At 45.0% G+C, this 17509-nt stretch overlaps 1 protein-coding gene across 2 annotated transcripts in view; it reads right to left on the minus strand.

Moving 5' to 3' along the window:
* LOC118367927 (protein S100-A1-like) overlaps nt 1-17509 on the minus strand; it is a 26617-nt gene continuing 9108 nt past the window's right edge. Inside the window, exons 1-3 of one of the 2 annotated variants that reach the window (XM_035751668.2) lie at nt 2225-2370; nt 602-761; nt 1-296 (exon numbers count right to left, since the gene is read on the minus strand). In XM_035751668.2, the coding sequence (XP_035607561.1) occupies nt 132-296; nt 602-742 (306 nt within the window). In that variant the 5' untranslated portion in view covers nt 743-761; nt 2225-2370 and the 3' untranslated portion in view covers nt 1-131. Of the gene's footprint in view, nt 297-601; nt 762-2224; nt 2371-17509 lie in introns of those variants that run through there. The other variant, XM_035751669.2, reaches the window with a different exon arrangement.

The raw sequence follows: 17509 nt of genomic DNA on the forward strand, positions 1-17509 counted from the left end.
TACAGAGTGGGAAAGCCAGTGTTTATTCACAACAGTAAGACTTAGTTATAAAATGACTTATTTGACATATAGAAAAGCAAAATGACATATAGAAAAGCATCCATTTCTGCTTCTCCTTGTCCTGTCCTCCTTCACTTCTTGGCAGCAACCTTTTGGGTGTGGAGCTGGTAGATCTGTTCACAGGCGATGGAGAGGCCCACCACCAGAGAGACAAACTCCTCGAAGCTCACCTTCCCATCACCATTCTGGTCCAGATCCTTCATGATCTTGTCTATAGCGGCTGGGTCCTTCTGGGACTGAGAGGGAAGGAGAGATGAAGGAGATGAAGAGAGTAAGTGTGAGTGAGTGTGAGTGAGAGAAATCCCGAGTGGCGTAGCTGGCTAAGGCACTGCATCTCAGTGCTAGATGCGTCACTACAGACACCCCCGAGGGCGGCGCACAATTGGCCCAGCTTTGTCCAGGTTTGGCCAGTGTAGGCTATCATTGCAAGTAAGAATTTTAAAGAAAGTGAAAGGTGGACAAGAAATACAGGGAAAGTATAGAGGGACAGTGAGATAAAAACAGAGAGAGAGAGAGAGAGAGAGAGGGATGTCAGGGTTACCTTCAGGAAGCTGGCCAGTTCTGTCTGCATCAGCTCTTTCAGCTCCTTCTTGCTCAGTGTGTTACAGTCACCGTCCTTGTCGGCATAGCGATGGAACACCATGATCAGGGACTCCATGGAACTCTCCAACTGAGACGGCATGGCTGCAGAGAAGGAGACACTGAGGAGGGGAGAGAGGAAGGGAAGATGGCAGGGGAGAGAGGGAGGGGGAGATGGGAGGGGAGAGAGGGAGCGGGGAGATGGGAGGGGAGAGAGGGAGCGGGGAGATGGGAGGGGAGAGAGGAAGGTGGAGAAGGGAGGGGAGAGAGGGAGGAGGGAGATGGGAGGGGAGATAGAGGGAGGGGAGGGAGATAGAGGGAGGAGGGAGATGAGAGGGGAGATAGAGGGAGGGGGAGATGGGAGGGGTGGGGTGATAGAGAGAGGAGGGAGATGGGAGGGGTGGGGAGATAGAGGGAGGAGGGAGATGAGAGGGAGGAGGAGATGGGGGTGATAGAGGGAGATGAGAGGGGAGGGGTGATGGAGGAGAGAGAGGGAGGTGGAGATGGGAGGGGAGAGAGGGAGGAGGGAGATGGGAGGGGAGATAGAGGGAGGGGTGGGGTGATAGAGGGAGGAGGGAGATGGGAGGGGTGGGGAGATAGAGGGGGGAGGGAGATGAGAGGGGGAGGGAGATGAGAGGGAGGAGGGAGATGAGAGGGAGGGGGAGATGGGGGGGGTGATAGAGGGAGATGAGAGGGGAGGGGAGATAGAGGGAGATGAGAGGGGAGGGGTGATAGAGGGAGATGAGAGGGGAGGGGAGATAAAGGGAGGGGTAGCAGATACATACTCAGTACAGTGTGTGTCTTGATATCACTAATATGTTGACTAATGGTGAACTATCCCTTTGCAGAAAACAAATGAACAATGCACATTTAGGGAGGATGGGAGTTGGCTTTCTTTGTCTCTGTAAGCAGTCTTTGGCTGGTGTTACTTCCTGGCATTTAAACTGTGATCTTCCACTCGTTTACACATTCCTTCTACCTCTGACTCCTCCTCTTTCTTTTGGTGCCTCCCACATTCTTTGGTAACATCCAACCTCTCTTGCTGTGTAGACTTTCCTTTAACCTCTGTCATAGCTTGACCATGTGACCCATCATCATAAGTGTGAAAGTTTGGGGAGTTGGGGATGGAAAGGGGTGTGACAGGAGAGGAAAGGGTTTTGCAACAGTTCAGTGTAAAGAAATCAGGCTGATGATAATTGGTGAGTAATGACTATAAAATGACATGAACCGGCAGAGAAAAACGTTTGTAGGTCGAACAGAGTTCTAAAACAAAAACATTATAGCCTACAAATGAAACATGAAAAGGTTTAGGTATAGATAGACTACATTATGTCTTCATCAGTAATATAATGTCCCGTCATCCTGCATAGCAAACCATAGAAGAACTGATTTTTGAATCAAAGCAAGCGAAGACTAATGAACATTATAGCCTACAAGTTTGCCGGACGAGACAGATCAGTAGCTAGTCACATTTGGAAACAGTTGTTACAGTTGTGTGAGACCTGTTTATTACACTAGATAACCTCCTCTGTTAAACCAAAGACACCAATAGTAATAGTAGAATAGGTGAAGAACGGTTACTTACCAAACAGAGGAGAGACGCTAACAGAACAGGGTGGGGAAGTAGGGTTCTGCTGAATATATACCAATGATGCTGAATCTACTGCGCACAAACTGTGGGAAAGATTGTTCAGGACTTTATGGAGAACAGGCAACGCCCTTCTGATTATGAGTGTGTGTAGCCTATAGGGAGGGAGGGAGGGGGTTAGAGTTAAGACTTGATGTCTTTGAGTCCTCATCTTTGAATTCAACATGATAAAATAGACATGGATCACATAGAATGTTTTCATATCGCTTTAACACACGCATCTCATTCACACAAATCTATACCAAAGATGCTGAACAGATGTAGAGAGGGGTGACAAGAGTACACACCAGAATGTTTGGAAGAATAGATCTATGGATGAAAAAGATGGGATGAAGTTTCTTGAATGAAATACCATTTTATTCAGTTACATCTTAATACTCCCCAGAGAGAGAACACATTTAGATCAGTTAGAGATTCACTACTGTTGTTTCCTTCATGGCTCATCTCTCCCACTCTGTCCACCACCTCTATCTCATTGTTACAGTATGGTCTTAGTCACTGTCCACCACCTCTATCTCATTGTTACAGTATGGTCTTATCCTCTGTCCACCACCTATATCTCATTGGTACAGTATGGTCTTAGTCACTGTCCACCACCTATATCTCATTGGTACAGTATGGTCTTATCCTCTGTCCACCACCTCTATCTCATTGGTACAGTAATGTCTTAGTCACTGTCCACCACCTATATCTCATTGTTACAGTATGGTCTTATCCTCTGTCCACCACCTCTATCTCATTGTTACAGTATGGTCTTATCCTCTGTCCACCACCTATATCTCATTGGTACAGTATGGTCTTATCCTCTGTCCACCACCTCTATCTCATTGGTACAGTAATGTCTTAGTCACTGTCCACCACCTATATCTCATTGTTACAGTATGGTCTTATCCTCTGTCCACCACCTCTATCTCATTGTTACAGTATGGTCTTATCCTCTGTCCACCACCTATATCTCATTGTTACAGTATGATCTTATCCTCTGTCCACCACCTCTATCTCATTGTTACAGTATGGTCTTAGTCTCTGTCCACCACCTCTACCTCATTGTTACAGTATGGTCTTAGTCTCTGTCCACCACCTCTATCTCATTGTTACAGTATGGTCTTATCCTCTGTCCACCACCTCTATCTCATTGGTACAGTATGGTCTTATCCTCTGTCCACCACCTCTATCTCATTGTTACAGTATGGTCTTAGTCTCTGTCCACCACCTCTATCTCATTGTTACAGTATGGTCTTAGTCTCTGTCCACCACCTCTATCTCATTGGTACAGTATGGTCTTATCCTCTGTCCACCACCTCTATCTCATTGGTACAGTATGGTCTTATCCTCTGTCCACCACCTCTATCTCATTGTTACAGTATGGTCTTAGTCTCTGTCCACCACCTCTATCTCATTGTTACAGTATGGTCTTATCCTCTGTCCACCACCTCTATCTCATTGGTACAGTATGGTCTTATCCTCTGTCCACCACCTCTATCTCATTGTTACAGTATGGTCTTATCCTCTGTCCACCACCTCTATCTCATTGTTACAGTATGGTCTTATCCTCTGTCCACCACCTCTATCTCATTGGTACAGTAATGTCTTAGTCACTGTCCACCACCTCTATCTCATTGGTACAGTATGGTCTTATCCTCTGTCCACCACCTCTATCTCATTGTTACAGTATGGTCTTAGTCTCTGTCCACCACCTCTATCTCATTGTTACAGTATGGTCTTATCCTCTGTCCACCACCTCTATCTCATTGGTACAGTATGGTCTTATCCTCTGTCCACCACCTCTATCTCATTGTTACAGTATGGTCTTATCCTCTGTCCACCACCTCTATCTCATTGTTACAGTATGGTCTTATCCTCTGTCCACCACCTCTATCTCATTGATACTGTATGGTCTTAGTCACTGTCCACCACCTCTATCTCATTGTTACAGTATGGTCTTATCCTCTGTCCACCACCTCTATCTCATTGTTACAGTATGGTCTTATCCTCTGTCCATCACCTCTATCTCATTGTTACAGTATGGTCTTATCCTCTGTCCACCACCTCTATCTCATTGTTACAGTATGGTCTTATCCTCTGTCCATCACCTCTATCTCATTGTTACAGTATGGTCTTATCCTCTGTCCACCACTTCTATCTCATTGTTACAGTATGGTCTTATCCTCTGTCCACCACTTCTATCTCATTGTTACAGTATGGTCTTATCCTCTGTCCACCACCTCTATCTCATTGTTACAGTATGGTCTTAGCCTCTGTGTCACATATACTGCCCCTCTGTCCACCACCTCTATCTCATTGTTACAGTATGGTCTTATCCTCTGTCCACCCCCTCTATCTCATTGTTACAGTATGGTCTTAGCCTCTGTGTCACATATACTGCCCCTCTGTCCACCACCTCTATCTCATTGTTACAGTATGGTCTTATCCTCTGTCCACCACCTCTATCTCATTGGTACAGTAATGTCTTAGTCACTGTCCACCACCTATATCTCATTGTTACAGTATGATCTTATCCTCTGTCCACCACCTATATCTCATTGTTACAGTATGATCTTATCCTCTGTCCACCACTTCTATCTCATTGTTACAGTATGGTCTTATCCTCTGTCCACCACCTCTATCTCATTGTTACAGTATGGTCTTAGCCTCTGTGTCACATATACTGCCCCTCTGTCCACCACCTCTATCTCATTGTTACAGTATGGTCTTATCCTCTGTCCACCCCCTCTATCTCATTGTTACAGTATGGTCTTATCCTTTGTCCACCACCTCTATCTCATTGTTACAGTATGGTCTTATCCTCTGTCCACCACCTCTATCTCATTGGTACAGTAATGTCTTAGTCACTATCCACCACCTATATCTCATTGTTACAGTATGGTCTTATCCTCTGTCCACCACCTCTATCTCATTGTTACAGTATGGTCTTATCCTCTGTCCACCACCTATATCTCATTGTTACAGTATGATCTTATCCTCTGTCCACCACCTATATCTCATTGTTACAGTATGATCTTATCCTCTGTCCACCACCTCTATCTCATTGTTACAGTATGGTCTTAGTCTCTGTCCACCACCTCTACCTCATTGTTACAGTATGGTCTTAGTCTCTGTCCACCACCTCTATCTCATTGTTACAGTATGGTCTTATCCTCTGTCCACCACCTCTATCTCATTGGTACAGTATGGTCTTATCCTCTGTCCACCACCTCTATCTCATTGTTACAGTATGGTCTTAGTCTCTGTCCACCACCTCTATCTCATTGTTACAGTATGGTCTTAGTCTCTGTCCACCACCTCTATCTCATTGTTACAGTATGGTCTTATCCTCTGTCCACCACCTCTATCTCATTGGTACAGTATGGTCTTATCCTCTGTCCACCACCTCTATCTCATTGTTACAGTATGGTCTTAGTCTCTGTCCACCACCTCTATCTCATTGTTACAGTATGGTCTTATCCTCTGTCCACCACCTCTATCTCATTGTTACAGTATGGTCTTATCCTCTGTCCACCACCTCTATCTCATTGTTACAGTATGGTCTTATCCTCTGTCCACCACCTCTATCTCATTGTTACAGTATGGTCTTAGCCTCTGTGTCACGTATGCTCTCCCTCTGTCCACCACCTCTATCTCATTGTTACAATATGGTCTTAGCCTCTACCTCAGCCCACAGTAGTCTACCACTCCCTGTGTGATTTGAGTCAAGCAGATCAATATCTATTCTATGACACATTTGGCTTGGCAACACCATACAGAGAACAGTATATGAGCTACTGTGGAAGAGGCTGGCATGACAATAACCATTAACCATGACAACCATCACTAACCACCTGACTGTGTATTATATTCGAATGAGCATTGACGAAATAATTGATGATGATATTGGGTGTGTTCAAATCACCAGGAGATCAGTGACAGTGTGTATGTGTGTTTTGTGTGTGTGTGTGCGTGTGTGTGTGGGGGGGAGGGTTAGATTGGGTGTGTCCCTGTTGTCAAGGTAACAGAGTGCATTCATATGGGTTTTGTTAGTCTGTGCTTGCTGTATCTTGTGGTGGTCCTTGCTCTGCATTCCTTTAGCATGACTCTCTTGCAGGCTGAAACATGCAGAAAAACAGGAAAAGTCACATCAGCCACTCCGGACTCAAATCCTAATGTTGGCATAGCATTGGCTTTGAGACGGTCATGAAGGCCTGAATTTAACTGGCACAAACAGATAACGATAAAAAGCAACACAATCGCCAAAAGATTCTTCAGTCTCCAAAATGTTGATTGGTAAACTGTAATGCACTATGTACACTTATCAGGAGTTAGCTGTATATTGGTCATGTTTGGCACCATCAGTTTAATACATCACAGTAGTCCTCCTGACCAGAAGAAGAAACCTGGGCGTAAGTAAAAGGCAAAGCATGTGTTCTTCTGACACACGTGATGGATATTCCAAGCTGATGTCATTTTTCTCCCCAGCTTCAGAAAAGCACAGCAAGTCACTTATAGTTATGAGAATCAATTCTCCCTCTTCTGGGTCTTGTGCTGCATACAAATTAGCGCACGTAAGCAACAACCGTCTCGGTATAGGGACACCGATCCCATAAAGGTTCAAAAAGAAGAAGACATCAGTATCATATCAGATATAGAGTTCAAATGTACTCAATTTTGAGTTTGCATCCCAATATTACACTTTATATACATCACAGAAGACTGAAATTTAACAACACCGTTTGCCATTTAAACACCAGATTTTCTGTGTTTTAATTTGTATTTATTTATTATTAATGATGAATTATGTGTTACATACTCCTTCCTGTATGTAACACAATTCATAATTAATAATAAATTCAAATAAATTCTAACACAGAAAAGCTGATGTTTCTATTGCAAACTATGACAAACTGTGTTCGGCGGTCGGCGTCGCCGGTCTTCTAGCCATCATCGATCCACTTTTCATTTTCCATTTGTTTTGTCTTGTCTTCCCACACACCTGGTTTCAATTCCATCATTACATGCTGTGTATTTAACCCTCTGTTCCCCCCATGTCCTTGTCCAGAAGTGTTTATTGTAAGTGCTTGTGCACGGTATTCTGGTGTGCACAGGGTTTTGTACCCATTCTATTGATTGTTCTGTTTATAGTGGTTTTTATTTTTAAACTGCACTGTTGTAACACAGTTTTTGCTCTCCTGCGCCTGACTTCTCTGCCGCCAGTACGCATCCCTTTACACATGGCTGGGCTGGGCTGGAGTAGCACATTCACCTCAGTCCATCTACAAACACATAGTCTATTAGCTATGCAATTGTAATGTTATAGCTCTGAAAGGGGGAAATATGAGAAATGATTCACACAAAATTCTAGAACATTACAGACCCGTATCTACAAAGCATCAGAGCAGGAGTGCTGGTCTAAGATTCGGTCCTCCCTGTCCATAAAACATATTCATATTTATTTATGATGTCATCGTGACATCTTTCAAGGTAAATCTTTTTAGAAGTAGAGTAGAATGGTTGAATAAGAGTTCATAATGTAACATCATTCTGACAAGTAGGGTTCTTTAGCCTACATTCACCCTTGATATAACACTTCTTGATCAACAGATCTTCAGCATACCTACAGTACCAGTAAAAAGTTTGGACACACCTACTCATTCAAGGGTTTTTCTTTATTTGTACTATTTTCTACATTGTAGAATAATAGTGAAGACATCAAAACTATGAAATGACACATATGGAATCATGTAGTAACCAAAAAAGTGTTAAACAAATCAAAATCTCTTTTATATTATAGATGCTTCAAAGTAGCCACCCTTTGCCTTGATGACAGCTTTGCACACTCTTGTCATTGAGCTAAACTATCTTAGTACATGGTGGCTCAGTAGCAGTTATATGCCAGAAGTGTGTGAACATGTTTCCCTGTGGGAACTTTTCCCATAGCAGCACTGAAGCAGCAGGGCTTACCTCGACTAGTCTCTCTTTCTGTTTTGAGTAGCTCAGTAAAAACACAAAAATAAAATGTATGACACTCAATATTTTCAATGGGTTTTAATTACAAATTCCAATTTAACAAAAATATAAACAGACCAAAACAGAAATGACCTCAATCAAAAATCTGGGTCTGTAGGCAACCAATTCAAACAAGTGCTGTGTACGTGTGGATGATGTATGGGAGGGGTATTCAACTGAAGGCCCACGGACCAGATCCAGCCAGTTTAACCATTTAGAATGGTCCTTTCATCAATTCTGAACAATACTTTTTAAAAATCTACACAAAATTGCAGCTAAAATCTGATGTTTTGTGCTGAAAGAGCCCTCGTTCAATATACTCCAATAGGTTGATATTTTTTCCTGTTTTATGGGTGCAGTAGTAGGCCTTGTATGCTCCGTGTGGGGCCTGGCTAACGTAGAGCTGTTGCAGCAGTCACTGGTTGGGTTGAGGTTGAGATCATTGACATTGGTGGGGCCCGTGCACGGCTGGAGGACCGGGTAGACTGCAGCAGGTGGTAGATGCAGCAGGTGGTAGATGGTAGGTGGTAGATGCAGCAGGTGGCAGATGCAGCAGGTGGTAGATGCTGCAGGTGGTAGATGCAGCAGGTGGTAGATGCTGCAGGTGGTAGATGCAGCAGGTGGTAGATGCAGCAGGTGGTAGATGCAGCAGGTGGTAGATGCAGCAGGTGGTAGATGGTAGGTGGTAGATGCAGCAGGTGGTAGATGCTGCAGGTGGTAGATGCAGCAGGTGGTAGATGCTGCAGGTGGTAGATGCAGCAGGTAGTAGATGCAGCAGGTGGTAGATGCTGCAGGTGGTAGATGCAGCAGGTAGTAGATGCAGCAGGTGGTAGATGCAGCAGGTGCTAGATGCTGCAGGTGGTAGATGCAGCAGGTGCTAGATGCTGCAGGTGGTAGATGCAGCAGGTGGTAGATGCTGCAGGTGGTAGATGCAGCAGGTGGTAGATGCAGCAGGTGGTAGATGCTGCAGGTGGTAGATGCAGCAGGTGGTAGATGCTGCAGGTGGTAGATGCAGCAGGTAGTAGATGCAGCAGGTGGTAGATGCAGCAGGTGGTAGATGGTAGGTGGTAGATGCAGCAGGTGGTAGATGCAGCAGGTGGTAGATGCTGCAGGTGGTAGATGCAGCAGGTGGTAGATGCTGCAGGTGGTAGATGCAGCAGGTAGTAGATGCAGCAGGTGGTAGATGCTGCAGGTGGTAGATGCAGCAGGTGGTAGATGCAGCAGGTGGTAGATGCAGCAGGTGCTAGATGCTGCAGGTGGTAGATGCAGCAGGTGCTAGATGCTGCAGGTGGTAGATGCAGCAGGTGGTAGATGCTGCAGGTGGTAGATGCAGCAGGTGGTAGATGCAGCAGGTGGTAGATGCTGCAGGTGGTAGATGCAGCAGGTGGTAGATGCTGCAGGTGGTAGATGCAGCAGGTAGTAGATGCAGCAGGTGGTAGATGCAGCAGGTGGTAGATGCTGCGGGTGGTAGATGCAGCAGGTGGTAGATGCTGCAGGTGGTAGATGCAGCAGGTAGTAGATGCAGCAGGTGGTAGATGCAGCAGGTGGTAGATGCAGCAGGTGGTAGATGCTGCAGGTGGTAGATGCTGCAGGTGGTAGATGCAGCAGGTGGTAGATGCAGCAGGTGGTAGATGCTGCAGGTGGTAGATGCAGCAGGTAGTAGATGCAGCAGGTGGTAGATGCTGCAGGTAGTAGATGCAGCAGGTGGTAGATGCAGCAGGTAGTAGATGCAGCAGGTGGTAGATGCAGCAGGTAGTAGATGCAGCAGGTGGTAGATGCTGCAGGCAGTAGATGCAGCAGGTGGTAGATGCAGCAGGTAGTAGATGCAGCAGGTAGTAGATGCAGCAGGTGGTAGATGCTGCAGGTAGTAGATGCAGCAGGTGGTAGATGCAGCAGGTAGTAGATGCAGCAGGTAGTAGATGCAGCAGGTAGTAGATGCAGCAGGTGGTAGATGCAGCAGGTGGTAGATGCAGCAGGTGGTAGATGCTGCAGGTGGTAGATGCAGCAGGTAGTAGATGCAGCAGGTGGTAGATGCTGCAGGTGGTAGATGCAGCAGGTAGTAGATGCAGCAGGTGGTAGATGCTGCAGGTAGTAGATGCAGCAGGTGGTAGATGCAGCAGGTAGTAGATGCAGCAGGTGGTAGATGCAGCAGGTGGTAGATGCTGCAGGTGGTAGATGCAGCAGGTAGTAGATGCAGCAGGTGGTAGATGCTGCAGATAGTAGATGCAGCAGGTGGTAGATGCAGCAGGTAGTAGATGCAGCAGGTGGTAGATGCTGCAGGTAGTAGATGCAGCAGGTGGTAGATGCAGCAGGTAGTAGATGCAGCAGGTGGTAGATGCAGCAGGTGGTAGATGCAGCAGGTGGTAGATGCAGCAGGTAGTAGATGCAGCAGGTGGTAGATGCAGCAGGTGGTAGATGCAGCAGGTGGTAGATGCAGCAGGTGGTAGATGCAGCAGGTGGTAGATGCAGCAGGTGGTAGATGCAGCAGGTGGTAGATGCAGCAGGTGGTAGATGCAGCAGGTGGTAGATGCAGCAGGTGGTAGATGCAGCAGGTAGTAGATGCAGCAGGTGGTAGATGCAGCAGGTAGTAGATGCAGCAGGTGGTAGATGCAGCAGGTGGTAGATGCAGCAGTCCCAGGGGCTTCATCCCTTTGTGCTGCTGTGGTTGCAGTTTGTTTTTGCTTGTCGACCGGGATCAAAAAAAATGTGATATTATTTTCTGAGATGACATTTTGATTTTGATTGACCTTGACAAATGAAGGTTGCTACTGCGAGAGCGAGCCTACAGGAAATTATTTGTCAACGTTCGATCCCATTCAACCTCGCAATAGTGCATCTATTGTCAATGATTGGTTGTACAGTTTGAATATATATTTTTTTTCTCTCCTCTACTCCAACATTTCATCGCGGGACAACAGTTTAGAAAGAAAATGATTATTGCTGTAAAAGAAGACAATTAAAATAATCTAAAGTGTCTTGTAGCCATCAAAGTTCTCAACTTGAGAAAACAATAGCCTCTTACTGGCACCATTATCCATATCCCAAATGAGTGCGCTCTGTGCAAATTCACTCTTTATCATTGCGTCAATGCCACTTGAAACTTTGTTTTTGGACAATAATTTCCTCTTCCAGGTTAGATGGATGTCATCTCCATATAAACAGAGCTGAGAGCTCTCCATACAGAATGGGGACCATATATAGACAGAGCTGAGAGCTCTCCATACGGAATGGGGACCATATATAAACAGAGCTGAGAGCTCTCCATACGGAATGGGGACCATATATAGACAGAGCTGAGAGCTCTCCATACAGAATGGGGACCATATATAGACAGAGCTGAGAGCTCTCCATACAGAATGGGGACCATATATAGACAGAGCTGAGAGCTCTCCATACAGAATGGGGACCATATATAGACAGAGCTGAGAGCTCTCCATACAGAATGGGGACCATATATAGACAGAGCTGAGAGCTCTCCATACAGAATGGGGACCATATATAAACAGAGCTGAGAGCTCTCCATACAGAATGGGGACCATATATAGACAGAGCTGAGAGCTCTCCATACAGAATGGGGACCATATATAGACAGAGCTGAGAGCTCTCCATACAGAATGGGGACCATATATAAACAGAGCTGAGAGCTCTCCATACAGAATGGGGACCATATATAGACAGAGCTGAGAGCTCTCCATACAGAATGGGGACCATATATAGACAGAGCTGAGAGCTCTCCATACAGAATGGGGACCATATATAGACAGAGCTGAGAGCTCTCCATACAGAATGGGGACCATATATAGACAGAGCTGAGAGCTCTCCATACAGAATGGGGACCATATATAGACAGAGCTGAGAGCTCTCCATACAGAATGGGGACCATATATAGACAGAGCTGAGAGCTCTCCATACAGAATGGGGACCATATATAGACAGAGCTGAGAGCTCTCCATACAGAATGGGGACCATATATAAACAGAGCTGAGAGCTCTCCATACAGAATGGGGACCATATATAGACAGAGCTGAGAGCTCTCCATACAGAATAGGGAACATATATAGACAGAGCTGAGAGCTCTCCATACAGAATGGGGACCATATATAAACAGAGCTGAGAGCTCTCCATACAGAATGGGGACCATATATAGACAGAGCTGAGAGCTCTCCATACAGAATGGGGACCATATATAAACAGAGCTGAGAGCTCTCCATACAGAATGGGGACCATATATAGACAGAGCTGAGAGCTCTCCATACGGAATGGGGACCATATATAGACAGAGCTGAGAGCTCTCCATACAGAATGGGGACCATATATAGACAGAGCTGAGAGCTCTCCATACAGAATGGGGACCATATATAAATATCCCATGTTTTTTCTCTCTCCTACCCCAATCCCATGATCATTTATATAAATGTATATAATTGAGAATTTTTTTTTTTTTTTATCAAATGAAATGAAATGGCTTCAAAGACATTTAGAATTTGTTTTTCCTAAATCTCTCGTTCCAATGCGCTTCCTCTGAATCCGTACCATAACCAACCATGTTAGTACTGCAAAGTTTATAAGGACACACCTCAGATATTGCCAGCCCTCCCACCTCAGTGCGAGATTATATGAAACAGTTCAATTACCAATCCTAGCGTTAGAAAATAGAGGAGTGCTTGCTTTAACAAGTTTTAATTGCTAAGCATGTGTTTGACAATTGCACTGACTGAAAGCCAGCCCAAAATAGAGCCCATAGTGAAGTGTTTCCCAAACTAGGGTTCGCTACATGGGGTCACCAGATTTGAAAATGGGGCTGTGAGAGAACCTTTTTGCTTGGATCATAGAACCAGGGTTACATCAGTAACATCCGGTAGCCGCTAGATGCTGTTGTAATAAACAGCTGTTTCTGTTTTCTTCCTTCAAATGTGGCTCTATCTTTTGAATGGTTTATGCTACAAAGTATTGGGATCCAATCAGTGAAAGATAAAACTCAGGAATTAGTAGGCACATTATTGCCTGATGATCTTATGAACTTCCTAATACATTTCTGATGCATGTCATACTGTCTTCATATTTAAATACTGTCAAAAATACTGTCAGACTGATTCATAATAGACTGTCATAGCCCAAATTAACAAACAAACAGAAACTGTGGCATAGCGATATCATCATTGAGGGAGGAAGGAAAGAGAGGGAGGAGAGATGGAGGACAAGCAGTACTTTAAGAGTTCTCATGCCATCTAGTGCTGAGTTTTGGATTATTTTGATCTTCACAATCAACACATTGATGATGTCATCGTTAACCACGGAGCTACAGACAGACAGACAGACAGACAGACAGACAGACAGACAGACAGACAGACAGACAGACAGACAGACAGACAGACAGACAGACAGACAGACAGACAGACAGACAGACAGACAGACAGACAGACAGACAGACAGACAGACAGACAGACAGACAGACAGACAGACAGACAGATGAGGTGCAGGGTTGAGTAACCGGGTGGTAGCCAGCTGGTCACAGTTACTATAGTTCAGGGCAGGGTACTGGGTGGAAGCCGGCTCATGATGGCTATTTAACAGTCTGATTGCCTTGAGATAGAAGCTGTCTTTCAGTTTCTCTGTTCCATCTTTGATGCACCTGTACTGACCTCGCCTTCTGGATGATAGCAGGGTGAATGTCCTTGATGATCTTTTTGGCCTTCTTGTGACATCGGGAGCTGTAGGTGTACTGGAGGGCAGGTAGTTTGCCCCCTGTGATGTGTTGGGCAGACCGTACCACCCTCTGGAGAGCCCTGCGGTTGCCGGCGGTGCCGTTGCCGTACCAGGCTGTGATACAGCCTGACAGGATGCTCTCAATGGTTAATCTATAAAAGCTTGTAAGGGTCTTAGGGACCACGTCATATTTCTTCAACCTCCTGAGGTTGAAGAGGCACTATTGCAACTTCTTCTGTGTGGGTGGACCATTTCAGATTGTCAGGGATGTGTATGCCACGGTACTTGAAGCTTTTCACCTTCTCTACTGCGGTCCCGTCGATGTGGGCGTGCTCCCTCTGCTGTCTCCTGAAGTCCATGAAAAGCTCCGTAGTTTTGTTGAAATTGAGGGAGAGGTTATTTTCCTGGCACCACTCCACCAGGGCAGTTATCTCCTCCCTGTAAATCAAATGGATTTATATAGCCCTTTGTACATCAGCTGATATCTCAAAGTGCTGTACAGAAACCCAGCCTAAAACCCCAAACAGCAAGCAATGCAGGTGTAGAAGCATGGTGGCTAGGAAAAACTTCCAAGAAAGGCCAAAACCTCAACCCACTCAAGTGACGCACCCCTCCTAGGGACGGTATGAAAGAGCCCTAGTAAGCCAGTGACTCATCCCCTGTTATAGGGTTGGTGTCCAGGGCACAGCTGGGAGCTGAGGGGGGTCGGTAGCAGGCGGCAACAGTGAGAGACTTATTTCTGGAGAGAGTAATTTTCAAAATTAGTAGTTCGAACTGTTTGGGTATGGACCTGGAAAGTATGACATTACTTTGCAGGCTATCTCTGCAGTAGACTGCAACTCCTCCCCCTTTGGCAGTTCTATCTTGACGGAAGATGTTATAGTTGGGTATGGAAATCTCTGAATTTTTGGTGGCCTTCCTGAGCCAGGATTCAGACACAGCAAGGACATCAGGGTTAGCAGAGTGTGCTAAAGCAGTGAGTAAAACAAACTTATAGGGAGGAGGCTTCTGATGTTGACATGCATGAAACCAAGGCTTTTTCGATCACAGAAGTCAACAAATGAGGGTACCTGGGGACATGCAGGGCCTGGGGTTTACCTCCACATCACCCGCGGAACAGAGAAGGAGTAGTATGAGGGTGCGGCTAAAGGCTATCAAAACTGGTCGCCTAGAGCGTTGGGGACAGAGAATAAGAGGAGCAGGTTTCTGGGCATGGTAGAATATATTCAGGGCATAATGCGCAGACAGGGGTATGGTGGGGTGCGGGTACAGCGGAGGCAAGCCCAGGCCCCGGGTGATGATGAGAGAGGTTGTATCTCTGGACATGCTGGTTGTAATGGGTGAGGTCACCGCATGTGTGGGAGGTGGAACACAGGAGTTATCAGGGGTGTGAAGAGTGGAACTAGGGGCTCCATTGTGAAGTAAAACAATGATAACTAACCTGAACAACAGTATACAAGGTATATTGACATTTGAGAGAGACATACAGCGAGGCATACAGTAATCACAGGTGTTGAATTGGGAGAGCTAGCTAAAACAGTAGGTTAGACAGCAACAGCTAATCTGCTAGCACGACAACAGCAGGTAAAATGGCGTTGACTAGGCAACGGGGCCAACAGATAAAACAAACAAGCAGAATGGAGTACCGTGATTAATGGACAGTCCAGCGTGCATCAGCTATGTAGCCTAGTGATCAGTGTCCAGGGGGCAGCGGTGGATGGGGCAGGGAAGGTGGACTGGCGAGTGTTATCCAGGTTAAAAAAACTAACAATGACTAAATAGCTTGTAGCTAGTTAGCTGGTTAGCTTCTGGAGGTTCTTGAGTGTGTTCTAAAAAATTAAAAATAATAGCGATTCCATATCACATTGGGTGAGGCAAGTTTCCGGAAGGTATAAACAAATTAAAAATCAAAAAGAGATAGAAAGTAAATATGGGTGTTTGGGACGCGGCGATGCAGACGGTTAGCCGGCCTGTGCTAGCAAGCTAGCAGTTCGTAGATAGCTAAATAGCTAGTTGTGAAGATCCAGCTGAAAAATGTTCCGTTTGCGGTGGGAATCCGGGGAAGAATCCGGGGATGAAAAATAAGTAGGTCCGTTATGCTCTGGTTAGAGTCGCATTGTTCGAACTGGCGAGAGCTTTCCGGGCTGAAGGTTAGCTGATGACCGGTTAGCTGAAGACCGCTAGCATGGCTGGTGGTTAGCTGGCTAGCTTCAGTTGAGCTTCAGTTGAGGGGTTCCGGTTCCGAAGTAAATATAAATACTTTAGGAAAAATAGCTACATTGGGTGAGGCGGGTTGCAGGAGAGTATTTGGAAGCTTAGGTTTAGCAAAAAGTTTTTAAAGAGATATGCGAAGAAAAATATGTAAAAAAACGAAAAAGAGACGATATATACAGGGGACACGACACGACAGGACGACTTACTGCTACGCCATCTTGGAAGCTTATTAATGCATGAATATAATTGTTCACTGTTCGTTGTTGGCATTTCCTGCCTAAGTTTGGCCACTTTGCCAATTGAATAATCATTAAAATAATTGCCAACATCAAATGGTTTTGTAATGAACAAGCCATCTGATTAGAAGAAAAATGGAGTTGAATTTGTCCTTCTGCCCATCATTTCATTTAAAGTGCTCCAAAGTTTTTTTCCATCATTCTTATATCATTGATCTTGGCTTCATAATAAAGTTTCTTCTTCTTTTTGTTGAGTTTAGTCACATAATTTCTCAATTTGCTGTAAATCAACCAGTCAGATGTACAGCCAGACTTATTAGCCACTCCTTTTGCCTCATCTCTTTCAACCATACAGTTTTTCAATTCCTCATCAATCCCATGGAGCCTTAACAGTTCTAACAGTCAGTTTCTTAACAGGTGCATGCTTGTCAATAATTGGAAGAAGCAATTTCATCAAGTGCAGCGTCTGGATGCTCCTCATGAATCACATCAGACCAACAAATATTTGTACCATCATCCACATGTTACTTTTTAGGCTCAGCTTTTGGAACTTTGTCTTTCCTGGATATAGCCACTATATTGTGATCACTGCATCCAATGGGTACGGATACAGCTTTAGAACAAAGTTCTACAGTATTAGTAAAAATGTGATCAATACATGTGGATGATCTTGTTCCTGTAGTGTTTGTAAACACCCTGGTAGGTTGATTAATAACCTGCACCAGATTACAGGCACTGGTTACAGTAAGAAGCTTCCTCTTGAGCGGACAGCTTGATGAAAACCAGTCAATATTCAGGTCCCCAAGAAAGTAGACCCCTCTGTTTACATCACATACACTTGTGATGTGATGTAACACTCAAGCATTTCACACATATTATTTAGATACTGACTGTTAGCACTAGGTGGCCTATAGCAACACCCCAAAAGAAAAGGCTTTAGATGTGCCAAGGGAACCTGCAACCACAACACTTCAATAACACAACATAAAATCTTCTCTAGACATTACAGGGATATGGCTCTGAATATATACAGCAACACCTCCCCCAGAAGCATTTCTGTCTCTTC

This window comes from Oncorhynchus keta, chromosome 34, assembly GCF_023373465.1.
Source record: "Oncorhynchus keta strain PuntledgeMale-10-30-2019 chromosome 34, Oket_V2, whole genome shotgun sequence".
In the NCBI taxonomy this organism is placed as follows: domain Eukaryota; kingdom Metazoa; phylum Chordata; class Actinopteri; order Salmoniformes; family Salmonidae; genus Oncorhynchus; species Oncorhynchus keta.